General features: G+C 38.0%; 1 protein-coding gene across 1 annotated transcript in view; it reads right to left on the bottom strand.

Moving 5' to 3' along the window:
* Positions 1 to 9,179: 9,179 nt before the first annotated feature.
* LOC108604935 (peroxidasin homolog) overlaps positions 9,180 to 23,056 on the bottom strand; it is a 33,597-nt gene continuing 19,720 nt past the window's right edge. Inside the window, exons 6-12 of the mRNA XM_017994504.2 lie at positions 21,908 to 22,008; positions 19,069 to 19,160; positions 18,872 to 19,000; positions 12,310 to 12,429; positions 10,137 to 10,307; positions 9,554 to 9,944; positions 9,180 to 9,498 (exon numbers count right to left, since the gene is read on the bottom strand). Coding sequence (XP_017849993.2) covers positions 9,180 to 9,498; positions 9,554 to 9,944; positions 10,137 to 10,307; positions 12,310 to 12,429; positions 18,872 to 19,000; positions 19,069 to 19,160; positions 21,908 to 22,008 — 1,323 coding nt within the window. The remainder of the gene's footprint in view (positions 9,499 to 9,553; positions 9,945 to 10,136; positions 10,308 to 12,309; positions 12,430 to 18,871; positions 19,001 to 19,068; positions 19,161 to 21,907; positions 22,009 to 23,056) is intronic.

The following is a 23,056-nucleotide window of genomic DNA, read 5'->3' as shown; positions in this document are numbered from 1 at the left end:
AAGTAGAACTCACTCAATGCAAACTTGCACGTGTGCACTGTAGGCTCAATGCTCAGCTGATGTTTAGCTTACATACATCAATCGGCAAAACAAAACCCACTCATGCTTAACCTACGATCCACATTAAGCTCTCATTCGGCCTCAGCACTGCTGAGCGTACTCACTCATATGACGATGCACAGTAAGCTGAGCGCTCTCTAAGTACGAAACGGTAACGCTCATCTTCAGCCGCAGCAGCAGCGCTGAGCCATGATACAATTATTCTACCATGCGCTGAACGATCGGAACGAGCAAAAGCCGCGAGCAGCGAAGAGCAGCAAAGCAGCGACGCTTGCATGTGAGTGGGAGGCTGAGTTCGTTCACGTTCACGTTCACTTAAAGCAGTGTTGTTGTTGTTGTATTTAGTGTTGTTGTTGTAATTGTAATTTTTGTTGTTGTTGTAGTATTTGTTGTTGTTCTAGTAGGAGTAGGGGCTTGAAACTTGGCACAAATTTTTTATAAATTCTAGTAAAATGTGTGTAAAAATTAACTGATATCGGACTACTATATCATATAGCTCCCATATGAACAATTATTCTGAAAAATGTTTTTGTATGAAAAACTTTTTTGTTTTACATTGCATTGCAAAAAAAACTATAGATTTGTTCAATTAAAGCAACTTTATATAACCAGAGCAAGTTTGGTCAAAATCGGGAGACAAAATTATATGCCATAAGAACGATCGGTTTGAAATAGAATTTTGGTTGACAAACCAGCAAAAATGTAACACCAACCACCCAAATATTTAATATTATAATTTTATAATAATTAGAAAATATATTATCATGGTTATAATTAACAAATATAAAATAAAACATTGCAAAATGTGATTTTTTAAAATTTGAGGTTATGTTACATTTTTGCATATAGCAAGAGAACGGGCACCTCCGGGCAGCTGAACTAAACAGATATATAATCTTAAGATGTTAATAAATAACGTAGAAAAAATTGGTTGAGTTCTAAGGTGGCCTTCACAACTAAAACTCTATCGAAACACAGCAAAGACAAACACAGAAAGTCCACAATTAAGTACTAAACACAATAGCGGTTTACACAAAACACGACTGCAAGAACATATAATTTTTGTTGTACATATATAGTAAATACCTTTATTAATAATATTAAACCCTTGCATTGCCCAATAACTTTGATTTACTTGCTGTTTTAATTATTTTCTGGCGAGCTCTACTTGCAAGTTGCACACGCTGCAATACAAAATTATTATCATGCTGTCTCTTTCGATGCTATTTTTGAAGAGGACAGTTAGAACAAAACAAAAGCAAGTATACAGAAAAATAGCTAGACCAATTATGAAAAAGTGTTGATACATAAAAAGTCAAAATTTTGACTTTGCATTTTTTATTTTTGACCTATGGGGGGACCAACTGTGCCCTACAAGAAAACTACAAGAACGATCCGGATGTCCTTTATCCAGCTGATAGTCCTTTTAAAAAGAAATTGTTTGGCACAAGTTTCGTCCTGATCCTGGCAAGAATTCGGGAGTTATGGCCTATTTTCTGTATACGAAAAATAACGTTTTTCTCTGCTCCTGTAAGGACTTTCGTCCTTTGAGTGATATCTCCTGAAAGCTCTCAAAGAGCACTACCTGTACACCATAGGACATCCTTGTAGTCCTTGTAGTTTCCGAGAAAAAGGACTATTTGTGTTTTTGGGCCACATTTTGCGACCCACACCCAGCATTTTTTTTGAAAAAATTGTTTTGTTTAATCCTGGATATCCTGGTATGCAGTTCGATAGATTCGATTCCCAGGATGCCAAAAATGCATGTCCTTTTTGGTTTGGAAGCATAACGAAGGAGCAGGAGCTAAAAACGACCGTTTTGCTTGGAAATTTTCCATACAAAATGTAAACAAAAAAGACTTAAGCAACGAACTTGTTGCATTCGTCCTCCAAATAGTCCTGTTAGCTAAATTGAAAAGCCTGAAAGCCTACATCCCCTCAAATAAGAAGAAGAAGAAGTCATGTCCTGTATAATAATTGTTTATTTATTTCCAAAGAGTTTTGTTAATAATACTACAATTTAGCAGCTAAGCCTTACAACTAAAATTTATAACATTACAAGCATACATAACTGTATATAATAATAATAAGAACTAAATAGAAAAGATTACAAATAAAGGAATTAATGCATTAATTCAACTAAAAATAATTGATTCAGAATCTGTTCAAGCAGGACTTCCAGCTAATGTTGTAGTCTTTAGTCCAGTCAGCTCCGGTAACTCTCCAGGATGTAGATCCGACTGCAGGAGCCAGCTATCAGGTCCTGCGTTTGGTGCATTTTTAAGTTCAAAAGGTACTCTTGGTGCTGCTATCGGGCCGCTGTCTGCTCAGCCCGACGAGCAGCTCGGGTTACATGCTCTACTGTGGATGGGCCGCTTAAGTTGATTCTAGGGTTCAATCAACAAACATACTTAGTTGATTGTTTTTAGCAGCAGGCCAGCACGAATGTGAAGCAGCAGGAGCATGGGAACAGCCTGGAGCTGGCGCTGCAGCAGCAGGAGGCGCAGCTGGATGACAACTATGTGGACTTTGGGGGCTACAGCTCCATTGGCTTTGTGCGCAAGGCGCTGAATTCACTGTGCGGCGTCAACTGCATCATCAACAAGATTATCCATCTGATCAGCAAAGCTGTGCAACAATGATCACTACGACAACACCAAAGACTCTGTCCAGATTTCCTCCAAGAAGTGCAGCTGGCAGCTGTTCAAGGACGTCATGAAGCTGACGCGTAAGCTCAACAAGACCATCGAGTTGCATGCCAAGTCCAGCTCCTGCTCAACGGGGCGCCACCAAGGATACCAAGTCTAGCTTCGACATCTCCTTGCCCAACGTCAATCTCTGTGTGGATAATATGTAAAGATTAATAACTATCGTAAGCTTATTTCTTTTTGTAGAAATAATGCAAGTATATTAAATAAACTCAAAGTATTTTTATAAAATATGAAAAGGTTTATGCAAATTGTATGCAAAAAGCAAGAACTGAGAAAACGAAAAGGAACACAAACACATATGCGTTAGTGTTAGTTAAAAAATATACAATACACTCTGAGTCTGTAAAGCACTCAGAGAAGCTCATGCAAGGAACAGTTAGTCGTAAAAGCATTGAGTGAAAATGGCGTAGGATAAGTAAATGCAATTTCAGGCAAGCTGTTAAAAAATCAGCGGACATTGCTTTTTCAATCACATTTCAAAAACATTTCTCATTTGACAGCAAAAGCATTGGGAGCAATTATTGTAAACTTACATGATCAAAGCGCTCAGCTCAGTGTGCATCAAGAGTACGTGAGTGGGGCCGCTCAGCACTGCTGAGGCCAAAAGAGAGCGTAGCCGTTTCATTGCTTAGAGAGCGCTTAATGTGGATCGTAGGATGAGCATGAGTGGGATCTGTTTTGACGATTGATGTATGCAGACTTGAGCTGGTGTTTGCATTGAGTGCTTTCTATTTGAGACGATAATTGAAATGTTCTTAATCAATTTCATTTTGTGCAACACGTGAGCTCACTGTATTCTATTTTCTTGATGCTAGTAACATTTTTACTATGGATTATTCGTAATGCTTTGATCGCTGCTTTTGCTGTAATTTTATAATAGTTATGTAGGCTGTGATTATTTAACTCTGTGTAGGTAAGAAGCAAATGAAGCTAAGGATAATCTGGACTCGTTTACTGCTTGACAAACTTTGGTATTTTCACTTTTGGAATTGTGGTTCTCGCTCTCGTCCTTGCTCTCGCTTGTTAGCATTGTCTGTGTGTGTGTGTGCCTGTGTGTGTGTGATCAGAGAAGCGTACTGAATGCGGTTGCAGAAGTTATTTGCTGTGTTATTTTCACAACAGCTTCCGCTTTTGCTCAGAGAACGGACATCCTGCTGTGTTGACTGTTGAGTTGAATTTGCGCAGCTGCTTGGACTAACGGAATAACGGGTCTTGTCTCTGCACAAAGTTGCTTTGGAGCAAGCAACCTAAGCCAAACCAAGCCACCCAACCACCCAGGCCACCCAGCCACCCACTCATCCATAGAGTTGCAAGCGCTCGTTGACAGTTTATGCAGCGATTTGAACTTTTGTGTTTTTTTGTGCTGAAATTTTAATGAAGCTTCGGCACGCGGTTGCCAAATTAAAAGCTAGAGAGAGAGAGAGAGAGAGAGAGAGAGAGATAAAGCGAGAGTGAGAGAGACACATTGTAATAAATATATTTTTCCTTTATTTGTAGAATTTCTTATGCGCATTTTGTTGTATTTATTGATGCATTTTGGTTTTTGTTTAATATATATATAGATATATATTATTGTATATATTTATATATATACATATATATTTGATTTAATACATGTATATCTGTTTGCTCTTAACTTATGCAAATTAATTTATGTTCGTATATAACAGAGCTTCGATTATTTATGTTTAACTAAACACGAACACACACGTTTAATTTTTATTATTATTTTTATTATTTGATTTATGTACTTATACGTTTTGAGAGCTCTGCCATACTATATAACTATAATAATTATATATTGTAGCTATAATAACATTTTGCGCTTAAGTATTTAATACTGCAACGTTTACATATTTAATTGTTTAGGTTTAAAAAAAAAACATTACATTAATTGTAAGTATATTTAGAAATTCATTTGCCAAATACATTAACACACACATACATAGCTATGTATATGTATATATATATATATGTATATATAGATATATATATATGCTTCTTTTGTACATGCATTAACATAAATAAATTTCGATTATATATATATAGTTAATTACTTGACGCTATATACAAATTATGTTTTGGTTTAAGCAACTTTGCTAGACTTTGGCCTGAACAACAAATTCAAATAGAAATTTCTTTAGAGTACTTGCAGTACATACACACGCTTGTTTTTCTTTTTATACAGTTATAGAATATAGAATACATACATACAAACAAACAAACAAACTTATATACACATACAACAGTTGGGTTTAACAGTTAGTTTGGTGTACTAGTTAGTTGGTTAGACATGCAATCGCTTGCGTTACTTTTACTCGTTGCTTGTACGCGCTGTTTTTGATCTTTGAGAGCACTCGTTAGTTTTACTCATTGCTTGCACACGCTGTTTTTGGATCTTTGAGTACACTCTCTACTGTTACTCGTTACTTTTACTCGCTGCATTCGTATTGTCTATGCGCCATGTGTATGTTTTGTTATCGTTTCTATGCATGTTTCGCTAGTGTAATTAATGGCACATAATAATTAATTATTGTTTGGCAACTCGCTATAAGTATCTATATGTTTATGTATATTTATATCTGTATATGGATGTGTGCTTAAACAACTATTATTTAGTTTTCTTTTGACTATTACTATGACCCAAAAAAAAACAAGAAAAAAAAAAACAAGAACGTAGCACACACATGCAAACAGTTTATGAAGCATTTATAACGATTTTAGCGCACAAACCGTTTAACATCTGAACAACCTTGTTAAATATTTTATCGTATTTAGTTTTGTATATTTGTATTTGTTGTATTTTGTAGTTGTTTACAATTCATTAAAGTCGTATGTCGAGTATGCTTCTTGTTTATTATTGTAGTAGTATGTGAGCTCTTAATTAAAATGCATCAAGTTGTAAATGTACTAATCACAAAAGAAATCAAAATGCTGCAAGTGTGTGTGTGTGTGTCTGTGTGGCAAGTATGTGAAAATTGACATGCGAGGCGACTTCAAAGCAATTTCAGTTCGTACAATTAAATGCAATCAAAGTGTCTGTGTGTTGAAATCAAATTAAGTTTTAAATGAAAATCAATTCGAGCATGCGAGAGAAAGTCGCTGAAAGGTGTAAGCACTGGCCTACGGTCGTTATCTTTTGCTAACTAACACAGAGACACAGTGTCAAGTTTCTAACACACACGCTCGCAGAGACAGTTGCATATACAATTAAAAGTATCTGAGGTGCAACATTGCTGCATAAACAACCTGCAGCAGCTTGTTATTGAATTGTGTGCAGCTTGCTTAAGCATTTTGTAAGCTTGTATTTATTTAAGCACACACACATGTGCACGCACATGTGTGTGTGAAAAGATTATTCATGAAACAGGTTACAACTTACAGCTGCATGTGGCAGCAGCAGCAGCAGCAGCAAACAAACTTTGGCTGCCAGTAGATATTTTATTATTAAATCAAAAAAGTTGTGCAACATTTTGCGCAAACAAAAATATTAAATGACAGCAGGCGAGCGAGTGAGCAACTGTGTGTGTGTGTGTGTAAAAATTCAAGTTGATTGCCATTTGTTTTTTTTTTTAAGCGCAAATCTGTTGCCTGTAAGTGTAAGCGGTAAATGTTATGCGGCTAACTGCATAAAATACAAGCGGACACACACACACACATACATATGAGCGTGTCTGTGTAGCAGGCATTCAATTAAACTTCCGCCAAACATGTAGCTGTGTACTTCAAGCTGCTCAGCGCTTCAGCTTGAGCTGCTGCTGCTGTTGCTGTTGCTGCCACTGCTGCTGCCTTAAGGTTATAAAATAAACATGTTGCCGCACACAAAATTTAAATAGATACAAGTTTGCCAGCGCATAAAACAATAAACCGCAGTAATTTAACAAAAAAGCAGCAGCAGCAAGCAAAAGAAAAAAAAATAATGACATAAAGTTGAAGCGAAGACAAGCAGGCGAAGCAGCAAGGAAATGTGAAATTAAAATACAATTTAAAAGTACCAAATAGAGCAATTAAGCGGCCTTTATATAAGCGACACATGTGTGTGTGTCTGCGTGTGTGTGTGTGTGTGTGTGACTGACAGCAAGTGCTGAGCACATGCAAACTTCATTACAAAACGTTGCCAACTTAAGCAACATGGCCTAGACATACAATCATAAGTAACCGCAACATACACACACACACAGACACACATACATGTGTGTGCATGTATGTGTGACATATGTTTGTGTTTTGTTGTATTTGCGCGCGCCACAATACAACAAAAGATAACAAAAGCTGCCGCGTTTACAGCAAAAGTGGCAAACAACAGCGCACACAAAAAGTGTTGCATACGCTTAGGGGCAGAGACTACAACTTTACATGCTCTGACGCTTGAGCGCTGGGCGCTGGGAATTGCTCGAGTGTAGTGGCTGTAAGTAGTTGTTGCTGTCGCTTGTAATTTGAAACACTTGTGTCACTTGTTGTTGCTGCTGCCATTTACATGCCCATTCAGGCTCAATGCGAGCGTACGGACGCTTTTAAAGATTTGAACAAAACTCATACGTAGTCGTAGCTGCTGCTGCTGCTGCTGCTGCTGTGGTTGTCAGCATCTTATTATCATCATCAGTGGCAGCTTTCGGCGGTTTTGGCTGTGCGTGTGTGAGTGTGTGTGTTTGTGATATTGTTGATGTGGCAGGCATATGCGCAGCGCTAGAGCGAGTCTGAGGCAGATTAGTTGCAAGTTGTGTGTTGTCATCAGCATTGGGGCGTCGTCGTCTTCTCTCTCAACGAAACAGTAAAATTCACTTTGCCAAAAAGTTTTTATTTCATTAAAAACTGTCTGGCAGTGTATGAGTGTGTGTGTGTCGCTTACTGGCAGCCAAGCAATTCATCAAACCAAATTCAGTCACCACACACACACACACGCACACACTCATACGCTCTTGTTGCTGCAGCTGCATTGAGGCACTGACAGGACAGCAGTCGCTTATGTTGCCTTTGGCTTTATCATGCTGCCAAGTTGTAGCCGCAACAGCAAAAACAAAACGAGAAACGAGTGAAAAAAGCAAACACAACTGCCAACAAGATGTTCAGCCAGACAGGGCGAACTACCAGCTTCAGCTCCTTTCAAGACGCCCACGCCCACGCCCACGCCCACGCCCAGCTGCAAGCAAAGTTTTTAACCTTTTGCATATGCATGCAGGCCAAAGCGAGAGCGAGAGCGAGAGCGACAGAGAGCGACAGCGAGCGAAGCAAATGGCTCAAGTTGTTCAAGCGTGCTCTTGGCTTGAGCTGCTGCTTATCAGTTGCTTCGCATCTGACGAAAGCAACAACAACAACAGCAACATTATAAAAAAAAAAGTAACTGGCAAAACTGTTTTTGCTTTTACTTGCTGCTGCAGCTTGGGCGCTTGTCTTAACTAAATAAAATGCTAAAATATTATTATAATTTGCATAAATTATGCGCACACTCTAACTCACTCCCTCTCTGACTTAAATTATTGCTTTGGCTTTTTGCTGCGCTGACCTTTAAGTCTAGACGTTGATTGATGTCAAATCAAAGCTTCAAAAAAAAAAAAACTTTACTTCAAATCAAAAGTTTGACACTTTTGCTATTAATTGCGCATTTCTTTTGCTGCTCAAATATAAATCGAATTGGGAAATTAACTTTCAGCCTTACATTGAAATTAACATATTTTTAATTTATTTTTTTTTTTTTTTTGGCAAAAGGTAAGGCCAGCGCTAATGATTGAACTGTGAGAAATAAACAAGTTGCTCAAAAGGGTTAGTAATGAACATAAAATATTTAAAAGAATTAAAGCAAAATGAATTAAAGTTTTTGCTGTTTAATTTGTTTGCGTTTTAGGCAGAGAATGTTATACAATAAAACTTAATAAATTCATAAAATGAATATCAAACTAACAAAGAGTTTGAGCTACATTTGTAATTGAAAATCAAAAATAGTTTGCTTTAATATTTTTTTATTGCTGAATTGCTTTGAAACTGAAATGTTTAAATAAAATTGAGCCAAACAATGATATCTAATGTCTTGAAATTTGGAACTTGGCTAACTAATTTCAAAGTAAAGCAAATAATTGAATGACAATGTTGCAAGCCACAGCAGATTAACTTACGCTTGGCCCAGAGCCTGTTGCACCTTAACCTCACTTTGGTCTTGAATTTCATACTTGCACACACAGCAATATGAGCAGCATGTATGTGTATGTGTATATGTGTGTGTGTGTGTGTGTGTGTGTGTGTGTGTGTGTGTTGTGCAATTAAAAAGAAAAATCAAAACAATTCAACATTTACTTTAGCAACTTTAGCTGCGTTATATATTTGCGAGTGTCGCCTGTACGTGTGTCCATGTGTGCGTCTGTGTGTGTGTGTGTGTGTTTACTCTTGGAGCAACGTGAACATTGCCAGCATGTATTATAACAGACTGAGCGCCGCAACTAAGCCGGACAAACCCATTAAGAGCGGCTGTCGACAGTGGCGTAGGGAGAGGGATTGCCATAGGCAGAGCCCCAGACTGGGGCAGAGGCGACTGAGGCGCGCTAGGTGCTGGTACCACCAGGGCCATTGACGCTGCTGCTGCTCCTGATAGTAGAAGCTTTGGTGGTGTTGGTGGCGCAGCCATTGCCGCATTGGCGCACCGCCGGAGCTCGCCGCACGCCCGTTGTTGTCCATGGGGCCGCGCACTTCCGTATTGCCATTGGCAGAGCCTCCGCCAACGCCGCCAGCCAAGCCACTGCCGCCGTAATAGGTTGGCTTACGTGTATTGCCGCCGTTCCCACCACCACCACCCCACCATTCTGATCCAATGCTGTTTAACACCGCGCGCCCGCCGCCGCGCCTGTTGCACCGCCTGCTGTTTGCAGCCCAGCTCCACCTCCAGCTCCAGCTCTGGCTTATGTGCTGAGCGGCTTATTGCCGACGCGCGCCGCCGCCGCTGTTGTAGTAATGGTTGTGGCGATAAACGGCGGCAGGCCGCCAAAGTCGCCATCCTCGAAATCCTCGGCCGAGCGTGAGAGCCTCCTCGTCGGTCCGGCTGCTGCTGGTAGGGAACTTTAACTTGTTGTTTCAATTTTAAAATGTCATTGGCATCCGTGTCGCTGTTGCCGGCAGCGCTGCCGACGCCGCCGCTGCCATTTCCTTTGCTGTTTGAGGGATTTTTACGATTCGGTCCGGGGATTTCTGAGCGAAAAACGAGAGCAAAACGTAACATAACGGAAATGTAGCACTAAAGCTAACGCTAACGTTAACTGTAATTGAAACAAAGGTGCAAATGCCACAACCCCCCTTACCCCCTCCCCTACCACACTATGCAGTTGTCACGTTTATTGTCCATAAAACACGTAACATAAAAACCAAAAGAAGAAAACTCACCATAGAGCCGGATGCTGCTGTCAACCTCGCCCAGTGAATTCTTCGCTATGCAGCGATAGGAGCCAACATCGTCCCGCTGAAATTTACGCACAATCATCGACATCTGCGTCTCGTACAGCGACTGCGACTTTTCCTGCACATGATATTTCAACGAAGAGACAATCATCTCGCCTAAGGCACAAGCAAAAAAACAAGCAGAGTTAGTCGAAAAGCAGTCAATCAGTTTACTATCGATAGTCGATAGACGACTCATTGCGAGCTGTTAGCCGGCTTAACATAAACTGTTAAGCTAACAGAGCGACGCGTCGCTTACTTACAAATGTAAATTATTATTATTATTAGCTAGCACTTTAAACGTTTTTTTTATATATATAAAAAAATTAACAGAGCAGCGCTCATAATTTTATATTTTTCCATCTCCAACCTCCATGTTTTTCGGCTTAAGGCTCTAACTACAGCTCAAAGTGCAAACAAAAGTGGCAACAAAACAAAATATTTGAGAGTAGTCAACATAAGACTTGGACTTAAAGCCGCTGTACATATATCTGAGCATTTATGATTATGTTATTAAAGCTTAAAATGTTTAAATTTAATTAGTTAGCTGCTGCTGCTGCCAACAGCTGCTGAGTTTCTATTTCATTTAATTGCAAAACATTATGACATTAATAACAATAATATTAAAGTTAGCAATAATATTAAAAATTTTAAGCCCTATTTGTTAACGATTTTTATTAACGCAGAATAGAATTTCTTTTTATTTAATAGAATTATTTGGTTACCAAATTTTATGCTAATTTTGTACATTTAATTCTACAAAAAATATTTAAAGCTGTCAAAGAATTTAAATTCAAGCCAACATTAGTTTGGAGTTGCTTTTAGCGTAAAGCAGTAACGTATTTTAGTATAAATGGCAGCAACTATTAGTGGCCTTATTAAGCAATAAATTGTTTGTGCGTTTTGCTACAATTTGGCTTCAAAGAATTATGAATTATGATAACTTTATCTATATATAACAGCTATAACCAAAGCTTTATAAACTGTATTAATTTCGCTATGCTCCGTACATTGATTGCTGAGCTTAAGCGCTGTTCGATTATTTCGTAGTGTTGCTTAAAATTAATTATCGATAACGATCGACTTATGTGCGAGCTTATGCTGCTTTCTCTTATTATTATAACTATGTGCCTTTGCTTTATCTCTAACTGCAATGAATGCAGTTAAGCATTTAGTTGAAAATTTTAATACAAAGCTTGAAGCGAAACGACAGAGTTAAGCAGCTGTGGCTATGGCTTTGGCTTTTGTGCATGGAATCAATTATAAATTAATACATTACGTTTATTGTTTATATAGCGCCTAACTAAAGTCAATGGATTGCGTATGATTTATGACTGCCTGGGCATAATGCCAAATGCTCGCTCGGATTAAGTCTCAATGTGCATAATGCAGTCGATAAAACCGCACAGACACCAAATGTCAAACGCTATATCAACACTAAGATGCACACACACACAGATAGAGACTGAGAGCTTTATGTGTGTGTGTGTGTGTGTGTAAGGTGTCTATTCATTGATGGTTTAACTTACTTAAGCCGGCAATACGTTTGTTGCTTAATGATTGTGAAAGCAATGCCAAGCAGCAGCCAAACTCAAAGTCAAAGTAGCTAAGCAACTCACACGGACGGACGGACAGACAGACGAACGGACGGACAGACGTTGAGTTGTTGAAGCGCTTAGCGTGAACAATAAGTTTAAAGTTTACACTAGTCAATATAATAATGCAGCTAATTAAAATTTATAATGAGATTAAAGCAAAAGACAAAAATTGCTAATAGCAATAAACTATTTTATTTTACAATTTAACAATTGTGAATTAAGCATAATTTGAAATAAATATTAAATTGCATAAGTCTATATTGAGTATTATTATTATTTTTATTATTAGTATTATTTTGAATTTAAGTTAAGCTGCTAAAAATTGTTTGCAGTTTAAGCTTAATTAAAAGCAATCAAGACTTTGCTAGTTAGTTAAGCAATTTTTTATATATTCTAAAATTAATTTTAATTATTTCATTAAGCATAACAAAGTGCTGCATTTGTTGCCTAGTGTTATTATTAGCTATATGCCCACATAGCTATGTATATATATAGACATTATATTATATACTACTACTCACCGGTATCCTTAATCCAGTAGTTAATTGATTTGGGCGAAGCTTCGACGTGACACTCGATTTGGACATCAGTGCCAAGCGGTGCACCGACTAATTGATTCGGCACTTGTATGACGGGATGGACTGCAAGTGCGAAAGAGAGAGCGTACAGTTAGTATAAAGGCTGGAGTAAAGTCAAAGCAAAAGGGTCAATTAGTAAACATGGCCAGCAGCTTTAGCGCCACATATTATAAAATCATTTTTAATAGCTCAACTAGCAGCCACCCACAACAGCAACGTCAAAGTTTAAAGCGATCAATTAGGCCATTAAAAAGCTGCTGTTGGCAACGAGTACAAAATAACGAGTAAATTAAATCGCTTTTTTACAACAAATGCAACAAAAAAAAAAGCAATCGATGATTTACCATAAGCTAGTTGCTTGACAACAGTTACAAGCTAAAGAGCGAGAGAGAGAGTGAGGGCAGGAGTAGCGAGAGAGATTATTAAAGCGTATGTGCAACGAGGCCAATTGCGTGTGTGTGTGTGGTCATCAAAATACAATGCAGATGCATTGCACTTTGCTCACACTCTCAACATTAAGCTTTCAAACTAAACGAAATAATATGCAAAGAGCGTGAGAGCGTAAGAGCGTAAGAGTGTGAGAGTGGAGAGTTGGAGAGTTGGGGGGCTGTGTTTAACTCTTTTGCAATGCGTGTGTGCGTGTTTATTGTCACTAAGTGAGTGAGTCACAAGCGGAGTGAAAGAGTTGGGAGAGTTGCAAGCGCTTCGCTGTTTAAGAGTCTGAGCTATTCACACACACACACACGCACACACATAGGTATGTGTGTGTGTGTGTGTGTGTGTGAGGCACAGAACGTTCACCGAACTATAACCAAAATTGGTGGTTTTGTAAAACTGCCAGAGCTGCCACAGGCCGTTGCTTGCGACATAGCGAGCATTTGAATACGCTGCACACAAACACACTCACACAAACACATATACATATATGCATGTCTGTGTGCTAGGCAACATTTGTGGCCATATGCATTGATAGTCGATTGCAGTGGCAGCAGCAGGTTGCAACAATGACCACACTGCAACATGTCTTTGTGTCTGCCTCACTCACTCGCTCTCTCTCTCTCTCTCTCTCTCTCTCTTTCTCTCTCGCTCTGCGTGCATCGTTAGACTCTGTCGTTGGCCTCGGCAGTTTTGTAAGTTTCAAGCATTTTAATTGATTTCCATGGCCGAGTGCATATGTCTTATCTATCAACTGTCTATTTGGCTCTAAACCACACTAAAGGCATTGCACACTTGTCTTTCTATACATGTGTGTGTGCGTGTGTCTTGTAATCTATTCTCAAATCAGCCTATGCATGTGGATCAATTTATTTGCGCTTAAGATCAAATCTTTCGAACTTACATGCATCATAAATAGCAAAACTTTATTCACTTTCGTTTGCATTTCAATTCAAGTTCATGTCGGAAATACTTTCAGCGGCATTATATTTCAACTATTGTTCAAATATTTAATTCAAGAGTAGCTAAAGCACAAAGCTGAAGCATAAACAGCAATAGAAATGAAAGCTTATGATTAATGAATAATGAAATTAGCAAGTTAAAATATAATACATTACTAAAAATTCAAAAAATATATGCATATAAATTTAAATTTTGCAATTGTTATTTTTAACTGATATATATTTACATATTATGTAATTATCTGTATAAAATATTTTTCAAATTATCTAAATCACTTTTATCAAAGATTCTATGCTTTTCTATTGTTGCTTTCATAAATTTTCAATCTTTAGCGCTCATGCAACATTTAGTTTGATCCACTAGCTGCACTAGTATATAGTGAACTGAAGTCCAAGTCATTAGAGCGAGTTTACAAATTGACATGTAAGTCACGCACATGCGAGAACGGAAAAGCAAATACAGGACTTTTGGACTTTTTGGCCGGCTGGCTGGCAAATATAAAAACTGTGGCTGACACTCTGCTGCAGCTGAGAGTGCGGCACGGACTTTTGGTCAAGAGTGAGTCTGACTGCGTCTAATTTCAATCTGCACACACACACACACACATGAGATAGAGAGAGGGAGAGTGTGAGTTGCTGGCTGACTGGCAAACACTTTCGCTTGCGATTTACAATTTAGCCATGATTATTCCGAGCATGTGCCTTTGGGGCAGCAGCCACGCCTGCTCAATACACGCCTCAATTCTCAGTGTGTCCAGCTATCTCAGTTGTGGCAAACAAAGCCACAAATATGCACTAATGACATCGTAGCTGCCCCCCAACCCGCACTCCACCCAACGAGCTCTTGCAACAGCAGCTGCAACTACAATTACACATACACACACACAGACACTTGCGCACACACACACAGAGAGCGAGTCATAGAGTCCACCCCATCGCATTTTTGGACCATTGTATGTTGCTGCTGCTGCTGCCTTAAGCGCCCCTTGACCAGGCCAAATTCAAAGCAAAAAGGTAACAGTCCAGCACAAAAACCCAATGACGTGTGTGTTTTCAGCTCATTGGCAACGCAAATACGTTGATGCCACCTGTCCGCTCTGCTCTGTTCTGCTGCTTTGTATGCTTTTGCCTTTTGCCCCATACCCAAGCCCAACAGCTTCGCTTTTGATTTGGCCCTGGCACAGGGCTTAGTGCAATATTCATTTGACAAAATTGCGTAGCAGCAGCAAAAAAAACTTCACTCATTTTTTTGCGCTTCTTTAAACGTACGTGATTTTTAGCAATTTTACGTCATTTATTTAGCTCTGAGCTCCGCGTGCGTTTTGCCCAGTTGCAACTTGCCACTAAATGCGACGCACTCTAAATTTAAAAGTTTTCTGGTTCGTTGTTTAACAACAATATCAACAAATTCAAATTTGTAGTTAAAAAGTAATGCAAATTTCAAACAAAAAGTCACATTATTAAAAAACTATGGCACAGCTCTATAATTAAGGTTTTCTTTAAGGTGGAACAATTTACATACCGATTCATATGCAATATTCATTGCAAACATGCACGCAGCCCCTCACCCATTATTGAACTTAACTCGCGCAGTGCTTAGCTAAGACTGAAGACAGTTTGCTGCCCACGCTCAATTCGTACGTCGAGCGGCTCTCTTAGCATCAAAGCCTGCACCCATATACAATAATATCATATGAGATAGCGAATTGTGCTCGAGTTCCTTATGCTTCTTCTTAATTTTTGCTGCTTGCTTGCTTTCGCTCTCTTTTTGATTTGCATACGTGTGGGCGAGCGCGACTGTAGCTGCAGTGCCCGAAACACAAGAAACCAAGAGCACAATTCGCTGCCTTCTCACTTCTCACAATCGCAGCAGCGCAGCGCGATCGAGCAAGAGCGTGCACAGTTTTTAATGCTTAGAGCGCCGCTCAGCGTACGAAGCGCAAGCAGCGCTGCTTTCGCTAGCAAACGAAAGAACAAGTGAGAGCTGATAATCAAAGCTTGCTTACATGTATGTGTGTGTGTGCGTGTGAAGCTCGCAAGTAACGGAGCCACAGCGAGTGGAAAAATTTTGTAGTTTATTGAATAAAGCAATGAGCAAATTGAGTGAATATTAATATTACTTTTAATTGGGGCTTACTTTGGCTTCGAAATATGCTCAAAAAAAATTCAAAAATTAAAACTAATCAGAGTACCAAGCACCAAATGTTACAAGCAGCTCTGAGCTAAAATAAATAAAGGCTGAAGGCTTCAGTTGCTGTGGCTACATTATTTGACTATAGTACGTTATGCCAAGCCAAAATAAATAATAAGGGAAATTAAAGCAAGAATAGTATAATAAAATAGCAGCAATACATATTAAAAATATATGAGACACTAATTTTGCTAGTTAAGAAGTGTATTGCCATTAATTTTGTCATATTTGCTTTAATAATAAATATAAAAAATATGTGACGTTACGAATGTTGCTGGCATGTCAAGCATACAGCCAGGACATAAATTCTTATAATTCGCATAATTTCTATATGTTTTGTCAAGAGGCGCTTTGTGTCATTGTGAGCAGCTAATTGTTTGCTGAGCCAGAGCCAGAGCCAGAGCCTGGGCCTGGGCCTGGGGGAGAGAGCGACGATGCACAGGCAATTTTCGCGTTCCTAATTAGCCATGCAGGAAGGTGCCTAACAAGCCAGGAAACTTGAGCAAATGGCGCGGAAGCGCGCAAAACGGGAATATGCCATGTGGGGAGGTATCAGTGTCGGTGTCCTTGTTGGTGTTAGAGTTGCTGTTCGTGCGGCATGTGGCAAGCTGCAAATGCAGGCTGGCATTATCAGACGGCGACAGCGCTTCGTTTGATGGAAACTAAGGCAAGCAGCAGCGGCAGCGGCGGCGGCAGCAGTAGAAAAGGCCATGCAAATAACTTGCAAGCTGTTGGCAAAACTTTGTGCTTGCCACCAGTGTGTGTGTGTTTGTGTGTGTGTTGAGGGGGAATGATGTGGCAACATTTGCCAAACAAATTGTGAGCGTAAGTTTCCTGCGAAAATAGCAACAGGAAAAGCAAACACTCGAAATATGACGTACCCATAGAGCTAAAGACAAGACACGACAAGGGGGTGGGGGCGCCTAAAAACAGGCCTCAAGTTGATCAAGAACTTTTCACAAGGTAGCGCCTGCGACTGGCACTGGCTGCCATACCATAGATAGATAGCAAATAACTAAGTTCTCTCTTGTATTTGTTGTGTCTGTGTGTGTGCAGCAGTTTAAAGTCCAAGTACACAGCAAGAAAAAGAAGAGTGCATTCAATAAATTTATGCACAACAATTAGATCAAACAATTAAGCAATCAATTGTAAAGCAGACAACAGAGACGCTGCTCGATAACAACAGCCTATCGATTCTAACGTTAACATAAACTGTTAACATAATAACATAGTCTGTTAGTTTACAAGCTTGTTACTTCTTGCTGAGTTACTGAATTAATATAAGCTGAGCGCAGCTTACCAAACAAAGAAACTGAAGCCGCTAAATGAAGTCGCCAATTAGTTTAAAGACTTGCATAAAATTAATGTTTAAACACAACAAACTGTTTTATAATTCTGTTCAGATTTTAAAAAAGTATTGCTTGACTTAATTTTTATAATTTTTCTATAATCAGCAAAGACATTTGTGCTGTTTTTAAAACTTTAAAAAGCGTGTAGCAACTTCAAAACTAAAGAGCCAGAGCCAGAGCTTGGGAATTCGATAGAAAAAGCAGCTCTAGCAATTCTTAATTTAAATGGGACTAAGCAAAAAATATAAACATAAAGCGCTAAAGTTCGTATAAGTTGCTATGTAAATGAATTCTTTACTGCATATAAGTTCAATAATTGGAATTAAACTAATGTAAGTAAAGTTGCTATGCTGGCAGCTAAGTGAGCAAAGAACTTCACAAAATTCTACGACTAGCAGAATATTTAATCAAACAATTTAATTGCTCACAGCTTTGCAAAAATAAAACAAAGTTTAATTTAATAAAACTATTGATTGCAGCAGCAGCGGAGTAGCGAGTAGCAATTAAATAAATGCGTCTAAAATTGAATGAATTATAATTAACAGCGACAGCGCTTCTAAATAAATTGCTAGCCGCACTAATGTTTGCTGCTTTAATTTCTCTCTGTGTATTGTAGTTTTAGTTAAAGTTGCTTGCAACGCTTGTGGCGCTGGCACATTAACAAAATGTCAAAATGTTAAAAAGCGTGATTTTGCCACCTAACGATATGAAAGAGAATGCAGCCAGCCAAAAAGGATGCTCAGCAGCAGCAACAAAAGAGCAAACAATATAAGCAGCCAGGCTCAGAAGCGTACAAAATGGTGAGTGAAGAGTGGGGTAGGGGGTAGGGGGTTGGGCAAACAAGCGCAGTGCTGAGAGCTGCTGCTGATGTCGTGATGATTGAGTGAACTGCCACATGGCAGCAACAGAGAAAGAGCCAGGGCAGCGCACAGTTAACTCAGCCCTGGCGTCATCAACAGGCCGCACGTGCTGCAGACAGGTTGACAAAAAACTGTGGACCCCCCAGCCCAGCCCAGCAGCAGCAACAACCACAATGCAACAGCAGCAGCAGCAGCAGCAGCAGGTAATGCCCGATATCAGTGACTGGATTTAAACGGATTACAACAACGACAACGACAATCGAGTTAGCGCCACAAACACACACACACACACACATACAGAAGCAGTTTACAGTTTGCTCTACTTTTTATTGCTCGCTTTTTGCTGTAGCACAGCTACAGGCGCGCTGTCTCTGTGTGTGTGTCTGTCTATGTCTCTGTCTCTGTCTGTGTAGTTGATAACTGTGGCTAAGCTCTAGCAGCAAAGTAAACTAGATAAACAGCTCGCTTCCTCTATGAACTGTTGGCCAGCTTCCAGCTGCGTCCAGCTGCGAGCAACTCTCAGACTTTTGACTAATTATATGTATTCAAAAAAAAAAAAAGCAGCAACAAGACAAGAGTTGTACCCAACCACACACACACACACACACACACGCACACACACACACACAGCTCTCTAATTAATGCCAACACACGTTGCCCGCCCCGCCGCCCCCTTGTGGCTTTACATGCTTAGAATTGAGCACTTACAGTGTATGCTGAGCGAGATGCGCTTGGAAACCGATGGGGGCACTCCGTTCGAGGCAATGCACAGATACGAGCCCATCTCATTGCGTGAGATTTTCGTCAGCTTCAGCACTTCGCCACGATATGAGGACACTGCAAATTGAATTTACAGCTCAAGTTAGCAGTTTAGCATGTGCTTTAGCCTATGGGCTTAGGCTTACCCAGCGTCTTGGTGCCTGCATTGTCCTTGATGACGATCTCGCCGCCATCCTCGCGTCGCCAGGTGACAATCGGTTCGGGATAGCCGCGTGCGCTGCAAATTGAACAAAATATTAAATAAGCTTTAATAGCCAGCAAATATATTCGCAAATCATCAATATAACATTATCAGCATATTATATTATTATTAAATGGAATCGAAATAGGAAATTATTAAAGGTAGTCTATTAAATTTAATTTAAATAAATTGAATTTATAGCATATAAAAAAGAAATTATAAAAATTATTAAATGCAATGCAGTCTATTTATTTTAATATTTATATTTGAATTTATAGCAAATATAAAAAAGAAATATAAGAAGAAAATTATTAAATGTAACGTAGTCTATTAATTTTAATATTTTTATATTTAAATTGATTTATAGCATATAAAAAAGGAAAATTAAATAGAAATATTTACATGTAATGCAAGTTATTATTTAATTTATATTTTGAATTCTATAGCAATTATAAAAAAGAAATATAAGAGAAATTATTAATGTAACGCAGTCTATTATTTTATATTTATATTTGATTTATTAGAAGTCTTTCATAGATGCATAGAAAATTATTAAATGTAACGTAGTCTATTAATTTTAATATTTAAATTGAATTTATAGCATATAAAAAAGAAATATAAATAGAAAATTATTAAATGTAATGCAGTTTATAAATTTTTAAATATTTATATTTTGAATTTATAATTTTTTATACATTTTAAACGAGAAGAAAATTATTAAATGTAACGTAGTCTATTAATTTTAATATTTATATTTGAATTTATAGCAAATATAAAAACTAATACAAATTTAATGTTAAAAATTAGCGAATTATTAGTCTATTTAATTTTAATTTCTTACAATTGATTTATAGCATATTAAAAGGAATATAAATTAAAATAATTAAATGCAATGCAGTCTATTAATTTTAATATTTAAATTGAATTTATAGCATATAAAAAAGAAATATAAATAGAAAATTATTAAATGTAATGCAGTCTATTCATTTTAATATTTAAAATTGAAATTATATCTGTAGTAATTTAAAACAAATATAAAAAAAGAAATATAAATAAAAAATTATTAAATGTAATGTAGTCTATTAATTTTAATATTTAAATTGAATTTATAGCAAATAAAAAAAAGAAATATAAATATTAATTTTAATATTTAAAATTGAATTTATAACTGTAGTAATTTAAAACAAATATAAATTTAAGTTTCGAAAGCAATTATTTATGTTTCTGAACTAGTTGTTATTAAACATATAAACGAATATTCCAATATTGTATATTTAGTTAAGCTAAGCAAAAAGTAAAACTCAAGCTGCTCAACAAATTTGGAAAATTAATTTAAATGTTATAATTTTTATATTAGCTACGCATTTGATGAATGAATTTCTATTGTTCTATAAATTGCAATATTTTTTTGCTGGGCAACTTATGCATTTTAAGGTCTAACAATTTATTTAATGCTGTACAAATGCAAAATGCACAAGTCCATAAAAATACTTGTAGACTTGTAATATAATTTGTATTCACAAATGTTAAACAAGCAGCAATGTGGCCTAAAAATTTAGTGCTGACACTTGCTCTCGTTTTCAATTTAATGTGCCTGAGCCTGAGCGCATTGTGTTTGCCTCAAAGAGAGATAGAAACAAAATTGAAATAAAATAAAATAGGAACGCTAACTTGCTAACTTTTGGTTATGTAGACGCAGCAGACGTCGCCGCTGTCTGTGGCTGAGATGCCGCAGCAAGAGAGAGAGAAAGAGAGAGAGAGAGAGGGGAGAAGCGCGAGCGAGCAAACTGCACGTGAAGGCGGCGAAACGTTTGGCTGTGAACCAGACACGGGTGTGGTAAATTTTTATGATGCCGCAAACAGATGCAAAATGGCCAAGTTAACTAAAGACACACACACACACACACATACAGACAGACATTCACATGCATAGGCAGACACTTAAGAACAGGCTGAGACAGAAGCGAGCACAGCGCAGACAATGGCGACCGCCTGGGCTTGCAGTCAAAAGCAGTTGCTTAGTTGCTAACTTGGCTAAGACTAAGCCAGCGAATTGTGGGCAGCGCCAGAGCCAGAGCCAAAGCTATCAGCATTTGCAATCATTGTGCAAGTTAAGCAAATGCAAAGACTTAATGCTAAATTAAATTATGGCGGCCATGCAAGTTTTATTTGAAATAAATAGCAGCTGCTAAATATTTATTTACTATATATTTTATTTGTTATTTAAGCAACAGACATAAACTGTTTATATAAAATGTACTAAGCATTTGCAATACTCAACTTCAATGCACACACACACATACAGCATCATTGCGTTTATCGTGCTGGTTCCATCACTCTGCGGTTAAATCGTTAAAATTACTTCGTGGTCGTGGTCAAGTTCATAAATCAACGGCGAGCAAATGCGTCGCTAAAGTCCTTGTCGCAGTTTAGCTAAAAGGAAAAACCGCAAATGCTGCGACTAACAAGAACAAAGCAGTAATGCCCACAGCCTAAGCACTCAGCACACACACACACACACACATACATATAAATATTTATGTGCTGTAAACTAGTTAAAGTATATTTAACTCAATTCGTATTAGTCAAACTGAGACATAAGCTTAAAGAGCAAGCGCAAGCCTAATGTGTGTGTGTGTATTAGTGCGTGTGTGTGTGTCTGCACACAAATCAAGAGAAATGAACTGCCGCTTAATTTGCTGACATTATTTAATGTTGTTAATGTTTGGTTGATGAGCTTGTAATAGATATGGCGAGTCCTTAAGTCCTTTGACTGCACTCACCGACAAGTTAAGCGCACTGAACTGCCCTCGGGCACAATGACATCCGATGAAGTGTCCTCGCTTATAAAATCGGGCGGTATAACAACGTCCAGGAAACCAATCTGCAATATAAACAAAAAATAAATTGACATAAATATTAAAAAAAAAACAGTTTGCAATTCAATTTCAATTAATTAAACAATTAAATTGTTACAAGCTAAGTTCAATTGATTTAATACATATCATTTCTAGAAATTTAATTATTTATTATTCAATTATTAGTAAGCGCAGTTTGATTTAACAAAATTGTAATATTCAACGCAGCGCTGAAAAGTATGCTACATTATTCTTTATGCCTACTTAAAGCCAAGCGCATTCAATTAAATTACAAAAGCAAGACACACACACACACATACAAGAGCATTAAATGTTAGGCATATATATGCGCATTTACTATACACTTAGCGAAAATTTGCTGATTATGCAGGCGCGCACATAAAGCAACGATGACAAAAACAATTTTTATGAGCCAACAATTTGAAACCAAACCTGCTGAGAGTTTAGCTAAAGTAATTGCAGCACACACACACACACGAAGAGCGACACATAAATGCTTATGTATGTGTCTGTGTGTGTGTGTAAATGAAATGACGCTAAATAGTTTAGCACTGTGCCGAATGCTAAAATAAAACAGACAAAACTAAAGAGAAATTGAGGCAACGGCCAAGGCGTGCGGCATGCTACGCTCCGCTCGAGACACGCTGCGTTCGCTTGGACTACAGTCAGTTGTTGTTTCAGTTTGTGTGTGTGTGTGTGTGTGTGTGAAGCGTTAAAGTAAAAATAAAAATTAAGGAAGCATGAAATACATTTTATTGGCACCATAAACTTCACTTGGCTGGACACATGAGTGTACGTGCGTTTACACACACACACATGGACACACATATGCATGCATGACGTTGTAATTTATATGCATGTGTGTGTGTGTGTGTGTGTTTGTGTTTGTGTGCGTACGCAGCTTTCGCCTTGTTTGCCATAGTTTTCGCTTTCGATTTGCTGCGCTTTCTTTCACAACGTCGACATGCCATTGAAGCGTTGTATATTGCAGCATAAAGTGGCAGCGTGGCAAGTGCGGACTACACACACACACACAAACACACGCATAGCAGG

This window comes from Drosophila busckii, chromosome X (assembly GCF_011750605.1).
Source record: "Drosophila busckii strain San Diego stock center, stock number 13000-0081.31 chromosome X, ASM1175060v1, whole genome shotgun sequence".
NCBI classification, from domain to species: domain Eukaryota; kingdom Metazoa; phylum Arthropoda; class Insecta; order Diptera; family Drosophilidae; genus Drosophila; species Drosophila busckii.
This window is presented reverse-complemented; position numbering and strand designations above follow the sequence as displayed.